Source organism: Pelecanus crispus, chromosome 2 (genome assembly GCF_030463565.1).
Source record: "Pelecanus crispus isolate bPelCri1 chromosome 2, bPelCri1.pri, whole genome shotgun sequence".
Classification (NCBI taxonomy): Eukaryota; Metazoa; Chordata; class Aves; order Pelecaniformes; family Pelecanidae; genus Pelecanus; species Pelecanus crispus.
Window position 1 is genome coordinate 38,591,680 of NC_134644.1, and position 22,440 is coordinate 38,614,119.

Below are 22,440 nucleotides of genomic sequence, written 5' to 3' on the forward strand. Positions count from 1 at the left end.
CACGGCACGGCGCGGCGCGGCACCGCGGGGCAGGGCGGCGGCGGCCCCCCGGGGGGGCGGGAGGAGGGAAGGGGGGGGTCGAGCCGGGCTGGGCTGTCGCCCCGCCGCCGCAGCCGCCGCCGCCGCCGGGGTCCCGCCCGCCGGCTGAGAGGGGAAGGCAGGAGAGACCCGGCGGCTGCGCCCGGGCCGGCCCGCGGAGCCCCCCGGCCGGCCCCTCCAGGGTGAGTGCTGCTGCAGCCGGGGTGCCCCGGCGCCTCCCCCGCTGTCGGCGCTGTCAGGCCGGCGCTGGGCACCTCCGCCGCCCCCCGCCCCACATCCCCCGGCCGGGGCCGCGGGAGGGCGGCTGGATCCGCGGTACGGGGCGGGGGGTGAGGGGGAGGGCGGCGGGGGCAGCGCTGAGAGCATCGGCCCTGGGGACGGGGATGAGGACGGGACCGTGGATGTGGCTGGGGACTGCTATGGGGACGCGGTTGGAGACAGGGACGGGGATGAGGATAAGGGGGAGAATAGGGCTGGCACCGGGGATATGAGTGTGGATGGGGATGAGACGGGGATGGGGGTGGAGATGGGATGGGGCCGAGGGATCTCGCTGCTCCTGCCCCGCCGCAGTCCCAGCGCGACGCGACGCCAAGAGTTAAAGGGGCTTGTCCAGCCGCATCACCAGGCGGCCGCGGACATTAGCATGGAAATGAGCCGCTTTTGGGACTGACGGCCATTGTGCTCTCCCGGGCCCACCGGCCTCCCCCTGGCCCGCATCCCTGCTCCCCCCGCACCTCCGCCGGGCTCACCCGCGCCAGCCTGGGGCTGGGGTAGGGGAGGAGGAGCCGGGGGCAGGGGGGAGGGTGACTGGGCGGGGGCCCGCGGGCTCCGCAGCCCATCTGCTGGGTCCCCGCCGCGCCGCTGCCGCCCACCCGCCCTGGGACCGGGCGGGGGGAAGGCTGCCCGGGGTGCCGCGGGTCGCAGCCCGGCGGCCCGGGGAGGCGGCCCGGGGCAGGGGCAGGGGAGCGGCGGGAGGCGCAGGGCCCGCAGCCCCGGCCCCTTTGTCCCTGCGCTCCGCCACCGGGGCCGGCGGTGGCGGGAGGTGGCAGATGGCCAGTGGCAGAGGCGGCCCCAGGACCCTTGGGAACCGCGCTGAGCACCGACTCGAACCTACCTCTCCCCACCCCCACCGAAAAAAAAAAAAAAAGGGGTCCGTGGATAGAGAAGGAGGGAGGGCGGTGGGATGTGGGTTGCGACCTCATATTCGGTTTACGTATGCGGAAAAGGAAAGGGGAGGTAAAGGCCGGGCATCCGTCCGTCCGTCCGTCCCGGGGCATCCAGCCGTCTGCAGGGAGAGAGGACGGCACCAACACGCTTGAAAGAGGCGTCCTGCGAAACGTTAACCTCGGGGATAGGTGGTTGGAAAGTCATGTCCCCTGCCACCAGCCCCAGGAGGGGCTGCCCCCTCTATTTCTGCAGGTGCATTTCCAGCCGGCTCCTACGCCCCTCTGTTCTCACGCTCGGTTCTTGCCTGGTTTGAAATCCAAAGGGCTCTTCCACCCCGCCACTTCTCCCTGCTCACGAACACACACACGCACACACACACAGACCCTCAAGCTCCTCCCTCCCACATGAACTACAACGTCCTCTCCTAGGTGCAAAGCTCTCCTACTGCTATTAGGCCAGCCTTTATCCCATGCCACCTCCACAGCCTCTCTACTGCCAGCCAAAGCCGAAGGGCTGCTCTCCCCACCACGCGTCTATCCGTATGCCCTCAATATTTCTATTTGTTCTGATTTACTACGCAGGCACGGATGGTTAAGGGCCCTCTGGAAAGGTTCAGTTTCTTAAACTCCAGGGGGGTGGGGTGGAGGACAAGAGCAACAACACTCCAGAGGCATTTATGGCATTATAGTGCGCCAATTTTGGCTATGGTTACAGCTGTAAACACATTTATTTCATTCTTGTAAACCGGTTGTGATAAATACTGCATAAGGCAGAGAAAAAAAGGCAGGCCGCTGGGACTGTTTACTAATAAAAGGGCTGGCATCTTTTCAGTGCTTTTTCAGCCAGCCAAGAAGAAAAATGTATATTTTACTATAAATAGATCCGTTCCACCCGCAAATTCCGCCGAATCACAGCACTTCTCTTACAGTCTCCAGCATCCTGAAATCCTTTTTTCTCTCCCTTTTTCGTGCCATTGTCTCTTTTGTTGCATTGTCTCTCTGGCGGGGCTGTGGGGGTTTGCTGCCTGTACTGTACGTGGGGGCTACATCATGAGAAGGGCTGGAGCAGAGGGGGGACACCCCCCCCTCCGCGGCCCGGCGAGGGGGAGCTGCCGCCCCTTCCCTCTGCCCGCAGGCCGGCCCGGCCCCTCCGCGCCCCCCGCTCCGCGTTTCCTGCCCCGGGAGTGGGGCCGAGGGGGCGATCCCGGCGCTTTAGGCTTTTCCGTGGGAGTGTGCCCCCGCTGTGGCCCCAGGGCTCACCGGGAGACTCGGAGGCCACTGATGCTCGCCGAATCCCCCCATTTATTTAAACGAAGTTTGCGAGAAGTTTAAATCTTGCAGCGTTTTTTCCTTTTCCTTTTTCTTTTTTTTTTTTTTTTTTAAGCGTTGTCAGCATCCAGAAATTTGGGCACAAAAGAAACCCCAACCCGTACGTGCACGTTGCAGTCCAATTTAACCCAGTGGCAGAGGAGTTAAAATGCCGGTGAGGCTGCTCGTTTTCCGCAGGGACAGGGCTGGAGCAGAGAGAAGGACAAGAAGCGGGGCCGAGGTTTCGCCGCGTCCGCAGCTCAGCCAAGCTGTTGTTTTAAAAGAGCAATAAAAATGAATTATGACTAAACGCCTTCTCACTTAATGGTTTTAGACGGGGATCCCCAGCCCCGGCAAATACGTAAGAGGATTTTTATTTGTGCATGTGTTCCTGCAATTGATCTCTTTGATGACATTCTCATTCATAGAAAGAGTTTGATTTATGACTTTCGGAAGAATTGCGTTCAGCCCTTCCAGCTAGAACCCACGCATCCCAGCTCCACAACGTGTTGCAGAGCTGGGAGACAACACTCCTCGCATGGACGGGCAGCAGAGCCCCGGCCACAAACCCCCGCTCAAGCCCCACTCGCCTGTGTAATGTAACCACACGCACTCACACGCACACAGGGAGCCGCGATCGCACCCGCCCGGGACTCCCTGGCCCTGGGGCGGCAGAGCCCCGCTGGCATCTGTTGCTCGGTTTTAGCCCGGAGGACGGGGCTCACCCTCCGTTTTGGGGTGCGGCAACGCCGCTAGCCGTGTGGCAGGCAATTTGGTGGAGGTTGCTGAAAGCCCGTCTTTGCTACCGCCAGCAGAGAGTGGGGAGCCCCGAGGAAACTGTAACTTTACAGTCAGAGTTTCCCCTTTTCGTTATCAGTCCTTCGCCCCGCAAGAAGGTTTAAACAGAAAAATATCTTCCGCTGTATCCTTGCACCACCCCTCAAAAGGACCGAGTGGAGGGGCTGATGCCTCCCTAAATGCTTTTTTTCGACACCCACCCACCCCCCCCGCCCTGCATTTCTGCCACCCTTTTGATTTTGCAGGCACTAACTTCTCCATTTCCTCTCCTTCTAGGGCCGATTTCTTGGACCGCTCAGCACATGAGAAGTAACCAAGCGCATTTTCTGTGAGCCCTGATATTTTTTAAGATACGCTTCCTGAAACAGCTTGCTGGCTGCTAAGCATTACTTTCTAGAAAAAACAGGATTATTTCCACAAAAAAAAAAAAAAGCGCCTTTCGTGTATGTAACAGGCTAGTTTCTGCAGGAGATGCTTATCCTACTGAGTCTCTTATGTTTTGCTTGTAACAGAGAAAGTGCTCGTTCATGCTTTTGTTACAGCTCAGCATTTGCAAGCTTTGTATCCTCACAGAGATAAGATGCTACATTTATACATTAAATGGAAGAGATCTCCATCAAAGCTGTGAATGGTTTTAGTTTGTTTGGTTTGGGGTTTTTTTTTTCCTTGTGAGGACCCTTGCAATAAAGAATTTGAACGTGTTTTTTTTCCTCTCTAATAAATGTCCTAAATTGCCAAAAGGGGAAAGCTTGTAGTCAGAATGTTGGATTTTTGCTTATTAGTGAACTAATAGCAGAAGGGATGGGGAGAAATACCCGTCATGTTATCAGTCTTGAAAGGAGAGAGAAAGAGAGAGGGAGAAAGAGAAAGAAAAAAGAGAAAGCTCCTTGTAGCAAACAAGAATTTATTCTACCAAAAATACTTATGACAACGCATCCTAATGCAATACAAAAATAAAAAGAAAGTGAAGATACAATTCCTATATGATCACTTTCTTACAGACCTCATATATTGCTTTCATAGAAGGACCTAGAATGTGGCTAGGTTAAAATTGAACACAACTAAAACTTCGTAAGAAACGGCAAAATGGCATAGCGGAGGGAGGTAACAAACAGAAAATACTGACCAGAAAAAGGGAGGGAGGAGAAAAAAAAAAAAGTCACGGGAAAAATAAAGAAGAAGAATAAGGAGGAGAAAGCAGGACCCTTGAGAGGACGTCTTTAATTTCTCAGTAATTCAGATGCTGCAAGTCAATTGTGGTGAGTGTGTCTGTAAAAAAGTCAAAACTGTCAGCAGAAATATCTACGGGACTGTCCAGAGATCCTGGCAAACTGGGGGAAACTGCATCTGAAAGCTGTAGGCAGGAATCTGTGGAGAAAACGTTAAAGTCCTGTAAAGAAGGGACATCTAGGGCCTCAGGACTGTCATTGTTCAGGCCAGCTGCACAGTTCTGGGCCATTGTTGAGAGGCAGTTTTGAACAGTGGGTGACTGATGTTGAAAATGTTTCAGATTTTTCTCATTGCTCGTTAAAGGCGAAACGGGGAAAGTTTGGGACTCGCCATTGTGCGCATTCTGCGCCTGCTGCTGGGAGAGGGCATTCTGCTGGAAAGCGTAGCCTTCCCGCTCCAAGAGAGCGCCGGAGACGTTGCTGAGGGCTTGCTCGAAGAGGGATTTCTCCTCCTCCTCCTCCTCCGCCGCTTTCTCGGGGTCCTCTAGGCTCTTAAATTTCCCCTCGCTGTTTTGGTTCTCCTTGCACTGGGTCTGTCTCTTGTGCTTCATCCTCCTGTTCTGGAACCAGACTTTGACTTGTCTCTCAGTCAGATCCAGCAAGGCTGCAATCTCAACCCTCCTTGGTCTACAGAGATACTTGTTGAAATGAAATTCTTTCTCTAGCTCCAAAAGCTGGGTGTTGGTGTAAGCCGTCCTCAGCCGCCTAGATCCACCGCTACCGCTATCGGGGATTTCAAGGGGGTCTGTTAAAAAAAGAAAAAAAAAAAAAAAAAAAGAAAAAGAAAAACACCACCACCACCACGCGCACACGCACCCCAAAGCACCACCGCCAGAGCAGCGAAAGCCAAACCGCACGCACGCACACACAAAACGGATAAATGCACGGATTGAATTTCAGCACCCGAGCACATCGCATCCCGGGGGGTGGGGGGGTGGGGGGAGTCCTCTCTCTGCACGTAGGTGTCTCTATCTATATGGCCATATAGCATGAAATAGCAACCGCAACAAAATGGCCGCCTTTGGGTGCAGTAAACCCATTGTGTTGCAGTGCTGAGCGCCCGGTGCTGCGCGCCCCTCGGCCACCTCCGCGGAACGACTGCCTCCGGCTCCCCAACCTCCCCACACCGGAGCAAACTTTATATTAGCCATACCGCAATTTATAATTAATGCATCAGCTGCTTAGCTGAGCGGGAGCAATCTATCACTCTTCATTACTGTCAAATATCCTAACTCTAGGACGGCGAGACAAGAGAGGTCAGCTCCAACTCAAATAAATCATCCCGCATTAAGCAAGTTGGGGGAAAGTTTGGGTTTCCAGAGAGCCCCGCCAGCTCCGTCCTCCCCGCCCGCCCGCCCCTCCGCCTCGTCCCCCCGCGAAGCCGGGGGGATGCGGGGAGCCAAAAAAAGCGGCCCGGCGGGGCCGGCGGCGAGTCTTTGGACTGACCTTTGTGGCTGAGGCAGGCAGGTCCAGCGGCTGAGGCGGAGGCCGAGGCGGGCGGCAGCGCGGATCGCTTGGACGCCTTTTTCTCTTTCATCCAGGGGTACTCCGGGGGCGGCGGGGCGCCGGCGGGGCCCGGGCTGCCGCTGCGGCCGCGGGGGCTCGCCTTGGGGCGACCGCCGCCGCTGTGGCGAGGGTGGCTGCCGGGGTTCAGGCTGGGGATGGTCTGCTCGAAAGGAGGAGGAATCAGTGTCGAGTGTGAAAGCGTCGAGTTCTTGATTGATGAACTTTGAAATGTATCACCGACAGGGGGAAAAGATGTCAGGCACTCAGCAAGCGATGGCTGGCTATTGATAAAACCGATCTCTCGCTCAAATGCGAAATTCATGGCCTTCAACTGGCAGCCCCCGCGGAGAAAAAGTTCCCTCGGTTTCAGGGGGCTCGGGGGGGGGAAGGCCCAGGAAAAAGGAGAGAGAGGAGAAAAAAATATAGCATAGAAGATCGCTGGTGGGGTGTTTTTTTTCTAATTCACTGATTACAGCCGTATGGGGACCGTGCTACTATTAAACTATTGAATTCATGGAGACAAGGTTGAAATTGGACCGAATTGGCTGTCACATGATTGCCTCTGCCCAATGACAATTTGGGCTTTAATCAAAAGAAGCCACTGTCTGTTTGATTGATCCAAAAAAGTCGGGAAGGAACGCCTCATTGGGGGCCAGAAAGGCTTTATTTACACTTTTTTAAAAGAGGGAAATGATATCTCGAGTATCTATCCCCTTGGCGTCCTAATCTGAAATGATCGGGGGTGGGGGGGAGGGTGCGTGTGCGTGGATATGTTTGTGTGAGAGGCTGCGAGTGTGTGTGTGTGCGAGTGTGTGTGTGTGTGTGGCTGCTTGTCCTGCAGCCTGCCGCCTCCCTCGCCTCCACCCGCACACTCTTCTCTCATTGTTTGGGACTGTCAGGAAAACGCTTTGCACCTCACAAATCATTTAAGCACCTCAATCTGACGCCTTGAGTCATTAACAAAGTAATCCATTAATCTTCAAAGTTTTGACACCGCCAGGCCCCCGCATAAGAAGTTGCACCCAGGCAGGAGTCTGAAGCAGAGGGTCTTGATTTTTTTCCTAGGAATAGCACTTCCTCCAAAACTAGTTTCTCCTTCCCGACTCAGCCTCGATGAGCTCCTTTTTCTTTCTTTTTTTTTTTCTTGTTTGCTTCCTTTTTTATTTTTTTCTTTGTTTTTTCCTTTTTTTCCCTTTTCCCCCCTTTTTTCTTTTTTTTTTTTTTTTTCTTTTTTTGGTGGCTATCGGGTGTACAGTACGGAGAACAATTGGCCGCCGGTGCCGAGCCATTGTTTAACAGGATCTTCCTCAGCAACCTTGCTTCTAGGGGAAGAGTCACACAGGCAGCAGCCCTTGTGCTTCATGACTTCCCTCTCCAGTTGGCTTCCCGGGATTGGACCGTAAAACATAACCCTAGGAGTACCTCTCTGGGCGAGCCAAATCGCGAGGCTGCAAACGCGTCTGGCTGTTGCCTCTTAAAAAAAAAAAAAAAAAAAAACCAAACCAAATCCTGTGCCTTAGCTTGCAAACGATACTCCCGTCTGCTGGCATAATTTGCTTAATAACCGTAGTAGGCTGGGTCTGGTGAGTATTTTCGATTACCAGGAAATATATGGGCTGGTAGCGGGTTTGTTTTCACGGGGCCAGGCAGAGTGAAAATGCTGCGGGGTTATGACTTGAGAGACGGCACTCGCCTCCGACGCTGGGCTCTCGCCGCCGCCGCCTCCAGTCGCCCCCGCTAGCTCGAGGCAAGTCCCGAATTTGGATGCTTTGGGCACGATTTTCCAACCAGACTGAGGCGAGAGGGAGAGCGATGACAATGATGGCCACAACCACCAGCCTGATGAATCCTACGGTGACAGCCGCCCTGGGCAGCCCGGACGGGGCTTGCCTTCCCGCGGAGCCCGGGGTGCCCGGCGGGGTGGGGTGCGCCGGGGGGCCGGGGGGGAAGGCGCTTCCGAGCCGCTCTCCGAGTCCTCGAGGAGCCAGGGACCATCGCCAGCGCGATGCGGTGCCGTCTCGCTTTATTTTCGGAGTTGCCAAAAAGGGGTCGGCAAGCGTCTTCGTAATTAAAAAAAAAAAAAAAAAAAAAAAGAAGAAAAAGAAGAAAAAGCAGGAGGGGGGGGAAAAAAGGAAAACAAGACCCCAAGCACTCAGCGGATCAGTCTGCGTCCAGACTGCGCGAAGTGCATTTAAAAAATCGGTTTTAAGTTAATGCACCCACAAGATGTAGCATATCTGCGAAGGCATTGGAGAGAGGGGGAGGGGAGGGGCCGGGAGGCTTTAAATGGGCTTTTTGGTGGTTGCTTGTTTAAATAAAATATAGAACGAGACTTGTCATTTAATCCCTCAAAAGGGATGCCTTACAAATATCGATGCTGTTGGAAAATGCAAGGGGTTTAATTTTCTTGCTTTTAGTCCAAACAAAGCTCTGGTGGTGTCTGCGTGCGATCAATCTTGGCCGCCAAAAGGTTTGACAGCTACTGGCCCTTAAGAACACATTTAAAGCTTCTTGCTCTTTCCAAGATCAAATGTGGCCGAGAAAAGAGGCAGAGCAAGAAACGCAAGTAAACAAGGAAAAAAGCTGCTTTTAAAATATGCTGGCAGAGGACTGGGCTGCTTGTGGGAAAAGTCCGTTTTTATTTTGCTTCTCAGTGCCTACCTTGGGGTCGGGCTTTTCTTTTTCTTTTCTTTAAATTTTTTTTCCCCCCTCTGGAAAATATTGGGATTAACAGCAGGATGACAAATAATATAGAGAGAGGTTTGGACTTTAACCAGGCTTTGTGAGTAAAACCTGTGTGGGTGTCTCTATTCTGCACATTTGTTTCTTGTGGTCAGTCTAATACAAAAACCACCTGGAACAAAACCTTTGGAGAGGGGACGCGAAATTCTTGGGCAAATCAATTACTTCTGCCTCCAGAGGGATCTTTTAATACGGCGAATCTTAAATGCAAAAATACAAATTCTTCTTTGCAACCTCCAGGCTCCGAAGAAGGGGTTGAGTACGGTTTCTGGAAAGAAGGGGGACAAATCGCCTGTATTTTTCTTTCTTCGGAGTGGGAGGGGGGGTGAAACGCCAAATTCCTTCTCTTTGAACATTTTCCTAAATGTAATTCGTGGTGCTAAAGGAGCCGCAGAGTAAGAATCACGGACTGTACCGTTACCTTTTGTTGTATCTAACCTAACTGCTCCGAGGGGTGGGGGGCCGGCTTGAATTTTATACGGGGGCTCATTTGAAACGAGCAATGCCTTGCAGTGTTGCAAAAATGCTTCCTTCGCCTACAAAATAATAATCAGTCGTTGGTCTCTATTGGGTAATAATCAGGTTTCAATGAAAAATATCAGGCTACATAACCTTCCCTTCCACGGTTACATATCTACATACACAATAAACAGCACGGTCTAAATATATTTGCAATCCCTTTCTTTGACTGAGCATGCTTTATCTATTTATGCAGAAAAGCTCTATATAGATTCATGGATGCATGACAATGTTTCAGCATCAGGCAAGGATGGTTCTGGGAACAAGATAAAGCCCAAAGATTAATAATATTTCAGCATGAGACCAAAATGGCGACATTTTTTTCTGCGCTCTAAAAGATACAGATGGTGAACGGCGTGCGTTATTATCTACACAGCATAGGAATATGTCTTTATAAACGTGCAGGGGTATATTTTACCTAGTCTATTAAGGTCCATTTTGATTTATCTTTCAAGTTTCAATCTAAAAATTAAGGACATTTCGCCTGAAAGGAAGAAAAATCGGATTTAAGCACAAGCTTGCGGGTTTCTGCCTTCCACCTCGAGCCGATTCGGACCGGAGACCCCCGCGGGTGCCTGGTTGGGGCCGGGACAGTCTCTCTGCTGCAGTACCGTGTGCCCCCCCCCGCCCCCCCCAACACGCACGCACACACATCCACACCCCCGCGGGAAGAGAGGGGGCACAAGGCTCCCCTCCCCCACAGCTTCAGGCTGCCGTGGGGAGGGCAGGCGGCTCGAGCAAAAATTAAACAAGCCCAAAAGAAAATTAAAAATAATAATTGAAAGCAAAGAGAAGAGGGAAAAAAAAGATAAAATCTGCTTCTTTAAGGAAAAGGGGGAAAAAACGGCGGCGGGTGGAAGGAGCCGTGTCCGGAGGCAGCAGTGTTCGGCCTCCCCCCCCGCCCCGAGCCGCGTTGGGGGTTTGGCCGGGGGCCTGCGCTACCCCCCTTGCTCCCAGGCGCTGGCGGGGCTCGGCCGCCCCGCTCCCCTCCTTCCCCAGCGGGCGAGCGGGGGACGAGGCGGCCCCTCCGCGCCCGCACCCACGCGGGGCTTTATCCCGAGCTCCACTCCCACGTGCTTCACACACACACAGGGACACACTCGTGTACACACCCCCGCACAGCCGGCTGGCCTGCCCGGGAGGCAGGGGCCGCTCCCCACGCTGCTCCGCGGCCGGTCCCCCCCCCCCCCCCGGACCCCCGGGGCGGGGAGGGGGCGATCCGCGCCGGGCGGGCACCGCGCAGCGGGCGCAGGAGGAGGCGGCCGCCGCCGCGGGCCGGCAAACCCCACTGGAGGGCGGGGGGGGGGGGGGGGGGCGGACCAAAAAATTTTTTAAGAATGTCCCTCTCCCTGCCTACGAAATGCTGAAAAAGGCGTCGCGGGGCCCTTCGGGTGGGCGAGCGGATCCTCGTGTGAGTTTACAGACGAGTTTCCCAACTCCCCACGTCATGAAGGGCTCTCCCTTCCCTTGCGCTGCGAAGAACATGTTCTTAACTCTTTATTATTCAGAATAAAAACTTTATTATTTTTTTTTTTCAGAACGTGAGCAGCAAGGAATGTATAACTTTCAAAACAAATCTAGCCTTTTCAGCTTCACACGCTTTCCGCCTAGCTGGATGTTACAAGCATAAAGTATTCAAACCGTGGTCTTTTTTCCCAGATTTTATTGCATCGTCATCATCATCGTTACCACCATTTTTCATAAAAGGAGTTATAGTTTCCTTTCAAATGATATTTCCTACGCGTGCCGATATGCCATCTAACATATGGCCAGGTAAATACTTCCTGAATATTCAGGGTACAGATTTTTTATATATATATAAATATGAACAAATGGGGATAAATAAAATTTTAAACACTTAGATTATTCAATGTTTGCAAAGAAAAAAAAATAAATAAATCTGAATGTTCACCAGCATACACACATTGAAAGACTTACACGTATTAATAATTGTCCAGGGAGTCCCTGTCCAAGCGCTTTTGATGTCTTTCTCGCTATTTAAAAGAAGTGCAATAAAAAAAATTGCTTCCCCGTGGGATCAATCATGTACGAACAAATTCACATTTAAGAATTCCTTTTATAGAAAATTTGTTCATATACCCTGTTTTGATAAAAGTGTAGAAGGTAAAGTATAAAGCCTCTGCATACTCCCAAAGTGAGACACAAGGCTACAGTTCAAGAAGATAAATATCCACTAGTGAAACTATAGAGCAATTCAAGCAACAAATATTGCTACGTCACATAAACTAGAAAATGCTTTTACCAAAGGAAACAAAACAAACCAAAACGAACAAAAGAAACGAGAAGGGGAAGGGAGGGCACATGGGGGCGGGGGGAGGAGAGAGAGAGAAGGGAAGGGGTGAGTACTTTCCAAAAGTTGGGAGCTTGGTGTTCCACTTAGTGACTCCTGTCTCTTACAGATGGGTGAGTTTGGGCGCTTCCTGAATTCTTCCCTGAGAAGGATGGTGAGCGGTAAGGTCTGTGTATGTTGGGTGCGGATCGCAAGGTCCATGGTGGTGATTGTTGGCCATTGGCCCAGCCCCGCTGTAGTCCATGTTGGCAGAGGGAGGATGAGGGAGATGAGTTAGACCAAAGATGGAAGGCCCAGAATTGGTCATGGTCTCCACGTAGTTGCCCCCTACATAGACGGGGCTTCCCTGTATATGTGGATTCCCATAACCGTTGCCTTGAAGAGGATGAGTATCGTATTCAGGTGTCACAGCTGCCGTCCCCGTGTATCTCTTTTGAGGAGGTGGGCAATTATTAAGAGGAGCGGTATACGATGCAGGGATGCCATAGGTGTTTTGATGAGGCTTGTTAAATGGCGGAGGCGACTGGGGCTCATAGGGGACACTGTTTACTAAAGAATGCATAGAGTTTAGATATCCCCCAGCAGCTGGAGGGACAGGGCTTCTGCTTGGGGACTGTCCTCCTGAAGAGGTCATCATGCCCTTGCCCTTTTGATCCTTTTTGTATTTCATTCTGCGGTTCTGAAACCAGATTTTGATCTGTCTTTCTGTGAGATTGAGCAAATTAGCCATCTCTACCCTTCGTGGCCTGCAAAGGTACCTATTGAAGTGGAACTCCTTTTCCAGTTCTACCAGCTGGGCACTTGTGTAAGCTGTACGGGCTCGCTTAGAGGAGGCTTGCCCCGGAGGGCTTTTATCACCAGCACAACTCTCACCTATGTAAATCACACAAAGAACACAATCAGCGTGGCGAACCCAGACATGGCAACCAGAGACAACGGCCAACAACACCAGCACCTGGAGAGTCCAGCTCTCGGATGCGAGATGGACGCCCACGTGTGCGACGAGTACTCCCCCATGGAGTGAGCTCGGTCGTGCCAAGCTGCAAGCCTCAATAGACTTCCTTCACCTCATTAGTGTCACTGTATGACTATACTTGCTTCCTTTAAGAATGGCAGCATGCAACATATCTTGAGCTTTGCATAAAGGAGTAAGAAAGGTTCGGGGAAACACAGTGGGGTGTAGAAACTCTGAAGGTGAACTTATGGCTCTGCTAACATAGTGGGATCAGGGTCTTCAAGACCTAGCTGTTCTCCATTGCTGCAAAGACCTGCAGCCCTCTTTTTCTGAAAACCCTGATATATACACATCAGCTAGAGATGCCTGAAAGTTAGGTATCTACAATATAACATTATAACATATAAGCATAGAACCGACAGTATAGTGTTTCTATCACGTCTAGCATGTAGCATAAACATGTGGTAGTGATTGGGAAGTATAATATACGTAAGAAGAACATACGGTGGCTAGGCTTGCGTGTAGGCATACAGAGATATTTAAATCTTACTGCTTTTCAATAAAATCAATACATGATATGGAAGGCTGTAAACAGTAGTGTTACCAGGACTTTAAAAAGCAGACTAGCGAAGACATTCGCTAAAGTTTTGGACTCTATTTCCAAGGCACGTTTAAGAGAAAACGAGGAAGAGGTTAATATAAGCCCAACTCCCGGGCATTGGAGCTAGCACTGGTGTTATCGATTTGGGTTTCCTCGAGTAATAAAAGCATTAATATACACTTCCATCCCTCCAATAATATTTTATGGGCTGAAGTTTATGGCACTCCAGAATGATTTTTGTTTACCAGGCTTGTATCTTTGCCAATCAGCTTGTTCAAATAGGAAGAGGTTCTGACTGCATGCAGGGCATTGATCCTGCCTGCACGTGATTATGAGCTATTTTATTCCTGTTACACTTCAGCAGAGATAGGTCACTGTCTTATTAATCTAACAGCACTGTGCCAACAAAGTATTCGGGACAGGCCTCTGGCTTAGGGCCTGGGCTGCTCCACACTGACATGATTTACTGGAGGGGGGATTACCGAGGAAATGTGATAGATGCAGAAGGGCACAAGTGGTTTAGCCACTAGGAAACAAAATCACTTCGGACCCATCCTGCAAGTCTGGGAAAGTTTTGCAGGGGGTGGTTTGTTCACTGAGCTCCCCTTGCGAGTGGTGGCAACCCCTTTCAAAAAGCTCGAGGGGGTCAACTTGGAGATGAAAAAAAGCCCCCTCCCTCCCTGAAGTGCATGTGGGCAGTGATGCCCTCCTCCCCACCGGCCGCGTGGCCAACCCCGAGGTACCCAGGGAGAGGGGGGAGCGTGTTTCATACCTGAACTGGAACTGCTGTTTTTCTGCTTTGTGTTTTGCCGAGACTCTTTCATCCATGGGAATATCTGTTTGGACATGGTGGGCGAGTTAAGAGCCGGGCTCTTGGTGGGGTTGGCCGGGGCAGGGTTGCTGCTGGCATTTTGAGATGGTGAGGCGGAGGACGGAGGTGGAGGTTGTGCCTGCTGGGCTGGAGGCGGCTGCGGTGGGGCCTGCGGGTCGGCGAGGCCGGGGGGCTGGAGAGGCTGGCTGGGGAGGGTCCTCATGCAACTCTCACTGATGTCATTGGCCTTGTGGTGGGACACGGAGCTGCCAGGGGACTGGAGGGAGCACGCGGGGCGGTGGTACTCAGTTTCCACAAGTGATGAAGATGGAGGATATTGCTGCTGACTCGCATTATAAGTGAAACCATTTGCTCCTTGGTAGGGGTAGGCACCATAGATTGCAGAGCTGTCGTAGTAGGTCGCTTTTTGCATTTCGTTGTTTCCCAATATTTATTTCGCAAACTGACAGGGTCTTGACACCCTTGGAGAATAACATTGGCACCCCTCTGTCACGTGGCGCTCTTCCTCCAATGGCCTCTCCGGGCAGACCTGGGGTGTGGGGACAGCAGAGCAGGGTGAAGAAATGGTACAAATCCATCTTACTTTCAATAGCTAAGTGACATGAAAGCCATAAAAGAAAAAGTGGTCAGCAATATTTAGCAGCATGACTTGGCCTCAGGCACAGAGCCTTTCGATATAAAAGCTGCCTGGATTTACTGGCAGCTACAAATACGTGTTTTGCTGCACCAGGATAGGGGCTTTCTAGGGTTTTTTCTTTCTTTCTTCTCAAGAAACAGAGCAGGGCACCGCACGGCAAGGGGGGGTGATCGTTTATCACCGAGAGGCTGTTTTAATATCAGTCTCTGAGATAAGGGTGATTGAGGAATCAGTAATGCGAAGGGGCTGGGCTGTTCCTTCATTCCAGCTCTAGGATCAAACCCTCTCCTGAAACCAGCGTTGTTTTATTTTTAGCCTTTCTCTCCAGGTTACGGCTCTCCATACAACTTCAAAGAAATACATGAGATTGTTCCTGTCTACGTGTGGCAGGGGGCAGGAGCGGGGTGGGAAGGTTCCCTAGCCAGGGATATTTACACACCCCGAGCCCAAGTGACGGATTTTGGCTTGTCTATGAAATGCTCGATAGGAAAATAAACAAAGCCAGCGCCTTCTCCACTCCGTGCTCGCACACCACCCCAAGCTGCCCGGGTCGCGCACCCCGGCAGCAGCCGTTTTGGCCTGGGCGAGCCCCCGCTGCCCCCCGCAGCGGCTCCTGCTCGGCCCCCCGAGCACGGCTGGGGCCGTCCCACGCAGCCCCCCCGCCCGCCTCCCACCCGCGAGCGGGTCTGGAGCCCCAGCTGCACCCGGCGCTGCACGAAGCCCCTTCAGCGAGGCCAGCAGGGGCAAGTTGGGCACTTTGGCGGTTGCTGGTTGGGTTTTTTTTCAGCAGTTATTTTCGAGACACTAACTTTTCGTGGAATCAACCAGACCCTACCTGTTAAAACATGATGGATTGGGGGAAAAAAACACACCAGGAACCTGAAAAACCAGCGTTCATCTCCATGACCACGGCTTGAACTTTCCTTCCAACTTAGCGATAATAGGTTCTGTCTTGGAAACTGCTATGTAATTTGATGTATGAGGGTCACTTGGCTGGGGAGAGGGTGGACACAAACCCAGAGAATGCTTCTCCTGCCCGGGCGAATCCCTTTCTTCCCCCCCGCCTTTTTGTCCCCCGTCCTTCTTTCTTTCTGGGAATTTTCTTTTTCCCTAGATTAAAGTCTACTGGTTACCTGCCTGAAAATAACCAGTCAAAGAATCGCCCGCATCAATGAGAGAGGAGACCTGTGCGTAATCTCCGACCTAGGAGCTCTTTCCACACGCACTCACATTGTTCTCAGAAATTAAAGTGTGCTCCTCACCGTCCCCCTGCCCCCTTGCTGACAAACAACCACGTCTTTTCGGATCAGAAGAGCTCTCGTTTCTTTTGCCACTTTCCCTCTACTTAAGCAGCTGGATATTTTCCCCCCAAACATCTAACGAGGACAAATGCTTAGGGGCGAAAAGCCTTACACAACACATGCACCAAACGAGCTAATTCTACGCCTTTCAAGTTATACAAGTTCTTAGAAAACAGTATTCCCTTTGTTAGATCGTAACAAAATGAAGGTAACACACCTACGGCAGGGCGGCTACCCTGTTATTGCACTAATCAAGCTCTTTGGATGTTATTAAGCTAATAAGCCGATGGAGATCTGAGGCGCGCACACAATTTCCAGCTCCTCGCCTCTCCTTCCTGATGCTATCGAGGCCTGGTGTGATTTTTCTCAATTCCTTTGAAAGAGAGAATATAGACACCACTACCAGAGGAGAAAGGGGAAATAGCGAGCCAGCCGTGATTTTACAAAGGCACCCGCCTTTCATGATCGCGACATCAAATATTTCGCCTTCCGCCGGCTGCTTGGAAGTTTGCCGGCGCAGGCAGGACGGGCAGCGCGGAGCGGGGATGCGGAGCCCGCTGCTCCCGCAGCCGCCTGCCCGCAGACAATAGGCAACTTTACTCGGGAGGCAAAATATTATTGAAGCTTCGGCCGCCTGCCAGCAAGAAAAAGAAAAAAAAAAAATCAGCTCCCGCCTTTGGCTTCGCCAAGTTAATCACTTCCTACAAAGTTACAGAGAAGCGGGGGTAACCTGAGGAGTGCCCGGCCGTTCCTGGCGAAAGCGGGAATAGCGGGATTAAAAGCGACAACGACCACGATAATAACAGTGCCCTAACGGGAGGAGAAAGTTTGCCACCCCAGCCGGTGCCTGGGATGGGAAGAGCTCTCTTCTCCCCCCCCCCCGGAGACAAAAGGCCAGGTCTCACAAACACAGTTGGGCCCCCAATTTTTCCGGTGCCCGTTTAATCGGCTCCATCTCCATTTGTGCAATACACCTCTCTGCCCTTTACCAACTCCTCTCCCCCCACCCAGGCAGCCCGGAGACAGCAGACGAAAGCTGCTTGGGGGAGGCAAGTCCCCCCGTTTCTCCCACTCCCCACTTCAGCTCTCCCCTACCCTCTCCTTCCCTCCGCCTCCCCCCTTCCCAAGCACACCAGATCTTTGCCATGTAACTCCCAGCCGAGCCCCAAACTCTGACTCTAAGACGAAAAACCAGGCAGCCCCCCCGAAAGATTTCCTGAAAGATAAAGACAAAGTTGAGAGAAAGGGGGGGGGGGGGGGGGGAAGAGAGGAGAGAGAGCTGCCTGAACACGAAGTGTAAGGGTATCAGTCACTGCCTGGAAGGAAGCCCCAGCTTGTGAACTCTTCTTGAACCGACATTTAAGTCTACGGTCATAAATCACTGGGACATAAACTCCGCCATTCACGACTGATAGCAGCGTATTTGTGGCCTGCTTACCTTAACTTCTGACGACTGAGGCGGAAGCCAGCATGCTCTCGCTCTCTCTCTCCCTCTTTTTTTTTTTTTTTTTTTTTTTTTTTGGAGGCGACACAACCCAAGGAGCAGGGGCTGTCTGCCCCAGCCCGGTCCCTGCGGCCGCGGGGTGGGCACCGGCTCAGCTCCTCCGCACCCGGCACCCCCCGGCCGGGAGGGGCGAGCCCTGCCCCGCACGGGATGGGGACGGTTGCTCCGGACACCCGCCTCCCCCGATCCCCTCCCGTTTCTGGCTGCCCACCCTGCCCCGAGCCGGTCCCCGGAGTGCCGGGCTCCCCCTGCGCGGGGCACAGAGGACGGGGATGTTTCCCAGGGCTGCTCTGGGAAGGGAAGGAGAGAGAGGAAAGGAGAAAGGGGGGTGTGGGGGAGTGGAGGGGGGAAAAGAAAAAAAAAAAAGAAGGAAAAAGAAAAAAAGGAAGGAAGAAAGAAAGGCGGCCGCCTGGGGAAGCCTGGGGCAGGGTGGGGGCTGGGGAGGGAGCGGAGGAGCGCGGCAGTGAAGGAGTGCGGCCCCCCCCCCCGCACCCGGGCGTCACCAAAGTCCAGGAAAATTATGCTAATGAAGACAAACGGCGCTCACAAAGGGTCGCTCTCACCAGCCTCCGGGGGTGCTGCTGGGGGGGGCTTGGGTTTGTCCCTCTGAGCGGTGGGCTTGGGGGCGGCTGCGGAATAGCCCCTCTGCCGCTGCCCGCCGCCACCGGGAGCCCCGCAAAGCCCGGCCGAGTCCCGGGGAGGGGAGCAAAGCCCGGCGAGCAGGGGCTGGGTCCGGAGAGCCAGCCGAAGCCCACCAGGATCCCCGCTCTGGGCAATGCTTTCAGAGCCACGCTGGAAATCATTAGAGTTACTAATTATTAACTCATGCATGCGTGAGCGCGCACACACACAGATGTACACACAGCCACCCCCACCACCCCCCCCCCCCCGCCCCCCAAATCTCCCCAGCGCCCGGGACGGGCGCAGAGACGCTCGAAGACGCACAGACATGTGCTGCACAGGCGGGTCGGGGTGCCCGCAGCCCCCCGTGGGGACGCGTGGGCGGCAGCCCCGCGTGGATGCGGGCCCGGCGCCGCACAGCTCGCCTTCGCCTCCCGCTCCTCGGCAGCGCTGGGGAAGGCGCTCGCCTCTTTCGCCAGCGCCCCGGGTTTTGGGAGTGGGGCGGTGTCCCCCACTTTCCCTGCAACAGATACACGGCAGCGAGCGTGAAAAGGAGAACTTAAATAAAGTTGCAGCCCCTGCCCCTCTGGCAGAGGGCAGCTGGACTATGGGCTCCGCGCCCTAAGCGGAGGCTCCGAATAATGCCTAGGTGTAAATCTGACGTTACTTCGTTAATTAAGGCATTAAAAATATAACTAGTCCGTTTAAAGCACGAGGGAGCCCGGCGTCATCTTAAAGCACAAACAAAGCGAGAGGGAAGCGAGAAATAAAAAGCACTATAAGGCTGGGGTGGCCTCTTACGCATACCAATGTTTTTTGTCATTTATGGCTATGCAAGATTTATGACTTCATGCACCAAAGCTGTAAACAGAGCACTAAAACAGAAAACACTTGCTCCTTATGGCATAAGTGAGAAGGCACCACATGAAAGGGGAAGCGGGCAGCGTAGGAGGAGAGGAGAGGCAAAAATCCCGCGTATGCGTTTTGCTTCAAACAATCCCTTGAATGTTGCATCGGAAGAAAAAAGTCTTTTTAGTCAATAATCAACCCCACACTTTCTTCTGAAACTGCTGATCTGCCATTCGCCCTCTTGCCCGGCCAAATAGCGAGAGGCAGCGCTGCGCCCCGACGGAGCCCCCCGGACCGGAGAGGAGGATTTGGCAAGGGAGAGCGAGCTGGGGACTGCAGAAAGCTGCGGACGCCGGGGAGCCTGCCGGTTTGGGGAGCCCTGCCGAAAGCCTGGGCGATCTTTTCCTAGGAGCGCGTTTAAACTTTGGAGCGATCTCCGGCGGGATATTCTGACTACATGTCTGTATTTAAGAGCGGGGACGGGGAGGCGGGGGAGGGGGCGCTTTTTAAAACTGAAGGGATTTGCAAGGGACTTTAATCGTGAGAACCGAAGTGGTTCATAGGAATACTGAAGTGTTTCCTCCATTCGTCTTACTGCCTGCAAAGAGCATTTTGCGAGATTTCGCCTATTAGTCCCGTTTCCCCACGCCCCCTCTCTCCCCAAAGAGGTCATTTAAAACATGAGAAGATGATTATTTTTTTTTAATGTCTCCTATGATGTCGGGATAAGTGTCCCAACGCACAGATCCCCGCTGCTTTTATCTGTCTTTCCCTCCCAGAGGCCGAATATTTTCTTTCTGCTCCGTTCCGCGGAGAGCGATAGGGCTCGGCTCGGGGAGGGACCGGCAGCGTTTGGGGCTGATTGCCGGCTCAGAAATGAGCTGCCTTTTCTCCCCGAAGGGCCCCACTCTGTGGGACACCCTCCCACCCCCCCCTTTCATGGAATTACTCTTAGTTTCCGAATAAAATAATGCCTGTAAAGCGCTTTGTCCTTGGATGCTCCGAAATGGAAGCAGGCAGCGCCATAATTCAAGGCTGATTTAGGGGGGGGAACTCTTAGGGATGAAATAGCAAGGCGGGGAGTTGCTGGAGAAGGGGAGCGATTCTGGAAGTGGTGCCTGTCCAAGTCGTTGGAGAGTTAGGAGGGGGTATTAGCTGCCTTAGAGGAGGACTGGACTATCGAAGCAAGCCGTGGTTAATCTGAATTATTGTTTATATTCGCTAACACTAAAGAATGGCAACGGACTCTTTGCTATTTGCTCAGCAGGCTGAGGTTATTTACACAATTCGCCGAAATCCCCCTCTCCTCCAAAACTCTTCTTGCTTTCTTTTGCTCTAGAGCAGGACTCTATTATTTATGAGTGTTTTAACTGGGTCAATATGCATCCGAACTGGGTCATAAATCAGAGGAAACGCTGCCAAGTAATTGAGCTGCAATTAAGGCTTGCACTTTATTTTTGAGGCGCGTTTTGGCCCATTTCAAAATACGGCAAAGCCAACCTTGGCTTTTAGACACACAGCTGGGAGCGAAACAGCTCTCCTCCCCTCGCCGAAGAGAGAGAGACGCCGGGTCTAAGAAAGGACAACGTGCTTCAGTATGGCTAGAAGGGGAAATAGCATTTCTTTGGGTCAGTTCTGCTCTGAGAGCGGCTTAAAGAGCAGGAAAGCGAGAAAACAGCCCCAACATCTCCGCTCTGCAGGTCCCTGCGGAACGGCCGCCAATAGCCCCGAGTGGAAATAACCTTTTTTGTTTGTTTGTTTTCAGCGGAGTTTTTATCATCGTTCGCTTTTTTCCCTCTCTCCCTCTCTTTCTGACCCCTTAGAAGATGAGTAATTACAAGCCCCCGGTAACTGGCCACGAAATGGTACAGCAGGAATAGGCGAGAGGCGCGGAGCGAACCCCAGCGCTCCCACCTTTCCCAAAGCCGGGGCACACCGGGGAAATGTCGTTTTATACAGCGTTTTGCCCTCCTTGGAGAGCCAAGTAATCTTTCATTTTCGTCATTTAAAGTGCATTCTTTATATACAGCTACGCAGACATAAGTATATGCAAATACTTACATATTTATACGTACGGATATGTCTATATTTATGTAAACGACGGTATGGATATGAATTCAGGACTAGTATATGTTCTCCTAGAAGGCAATTTCCACTCCTCCCCTTTTTATTCTCGCTTTCCAGATCCCCATTCAGAGAGAGAGAAAAAAAAAACCCCACATTTCCAAGGCTGATTTATTGTTAGAAGCCATGGCTGGCTCTTGGTTCAGCTCCTTCTCACCGCGGAGAAATAAAGAGGAGCCCCCTTGGCTCATTTGGGAAGGGGAAGCTTTGCCACAGAGCTGGGCGCCCATGCAGCCCTCCGCGCACGGTAAACAAAGTACCACTAAAGCATCATAAATAAAATGGCAGCACGATCGCATACTCATCGATTTACGGAGCGGCAGCGGCCGACCAAACACCCATAAAACAACAACCGCCGCCGCACACTCGAGCACGACCCCGACCGGGGAGCATCCCCCCCCTCCCTCCCCCGCACCGTTTTCTCCGACTTCCCCAAATACATAAATAAATAAACACACAAATAAAATAAAATAATAAAATTAAGGGGGGAAAATTCCGAACGCGACAATAAAAGAGGCTTCCCATCTCTAGCCGATCATAAATAATGATAAGATGGCAATCGAGGGGCTGGAGCTGAGGCAGCTGGCCATCAACAGCAGTGTGGGATCTCTATGGAGAAAAATAAATAAAGCAGCAAACTCTCCCTGCTCTGCTCGCTGCGAGGGGAGAGTTGAATATTTACCGCAGCAAATTGAAACAAAGGGGGAAGCAGCCTGGCTCCCGGTGCACACACACCCGCACGCACACACACGCACTCCCTCCAGTCTCTGCTACTGACCTTTGCCTCGAACAGCAATAACTCACCACATAAATGAACAATCAACGGAAATACCTTAAAATAAAATCCATCCTTTCTAACGAAGCATTTCGTCCTCTCGGCTCGACAATAACCTTTCCATAAGGAACGAAAGCTGTCAGCGAAATGGCCAGCTCTTGCGGGGACGGTGATGGGGGCAGGAGGGAAAAAAAAAAAAATAATAGAAAGCAGTGCTTGCTCTGAACAGAAACTGGAAAAGCGTAATCGCAGACGGAGCCAGACCGGGTCTCCACTCCAAATGCCACAATAATGCGCTGTATTATGTGCTCACGTGGTCATACGTCAACTTAAATCCTTTTATTTGAAATAGGGAATCATTGAAGGAACAGGGTTTCTTAGCGCGAGCCTTTGCTTTTTAAAGCCTTAACCCAATATGTTAAAGAAGAGTTTTAAGGGAGGGGAAAAAAAAAAAATCCAAGAGATGCAGATGACTGCGGGGGGGGCGGGGGGGGGAAGATTGGTTTGATTCTTTTTCCTCCCACACCAATATTTCTTTACACAAAGCCCATTGGAAGGTAAGAGGAATCCTTCTTATAATATGGGATTACGCTGCACTTTGCTACTTAGCCTAATTAACCGGC

At 52.3% G+C, this 22,440-nt stretch overlaps 2 protein-coding genes across 3 annotated transcripts; both read right to left on the reverse strand.

Annotated features, from left to right (window-relative positions):
- Window positions 1–4,539: 4,539 nt before the first annotated feature.
- On the reverse strand, window positions 4,540–6,368 carry HOXA2 (homeobox A2). Its single transcript, XM_075706056.1, has 2 exons — window positions 5,987–6,368; window positions 4,540–5,285 (listed from the first exon to the last, which is right to left on the reverse strand). Exons 1-2 carry the CDS (start codon window positions 6,366–6,368, stop codon window positions 4,540–4,542), a joined length of 1,128 nt encoding a protein of 375 aa, XP_075562171.1.
- A 5,353-nt stretch (window positions 6,369–11,721) lies between these two features.
- HOXA3 (homeobox A3) lies at window positions 11,722–14,418 on the reverse strand. 2 transcript variants are annotated; one of them, XM_075705673.1, is made up of 2 exons: window positions 13,953–14,418; window positions 11,722–12,491 (listed from the first exon to the last, which is right to left on the reverse strand). In XM_075705673.1, the coding sequence occupies exons 1-2, from the start codon at window positions 14,416–14,418 to the stop codon at window positions 11,722–11,724; spliced, it is 1,236 nt and encodes a 411-aa protein (XP_075561788.1). The 2 variants fall into 2 exon arrangements, with proteins under 2 accessions (XP_075561788.1, XP_009490020.1); XM_009491745.2 differs by having other exon boundaries at window positions 13,947–14,418.
- Between the last annotated feature and the right edge of the window lie 8,022 nt (window positions 14,419–22,440).

Coding starts and splice junctions, on each gene's coding strand:
- HOXA2 (XM_075706056.1), bottom strand. CDS start 6,368: ATGAATTTCGCATTTGAGCGAGAGATCGGTTTTATCAATAGCCAGCCA. Junction 5,286..5,986: donor TGCCTGCCTCAGCCACAAAG/GTCAGTCCAAAG, acceptor TTTTTTTAACAG/ACCCCCTTGAAATCCCCGAT.
- HOXA3 (XM_009491745.2), bottom strand. CDS start 14,418: ATGCAAAAAGCGACCTACTACGACAGCTCTGCAATCTATGGTGCCTAC. Junction 12,492..13,946: donor AAACAGCAGTTCCAGTTCAG/GTATGAAACACG, acceptor TGATTTACATAG/GTGAGAGTTGTGCTGGTGAT.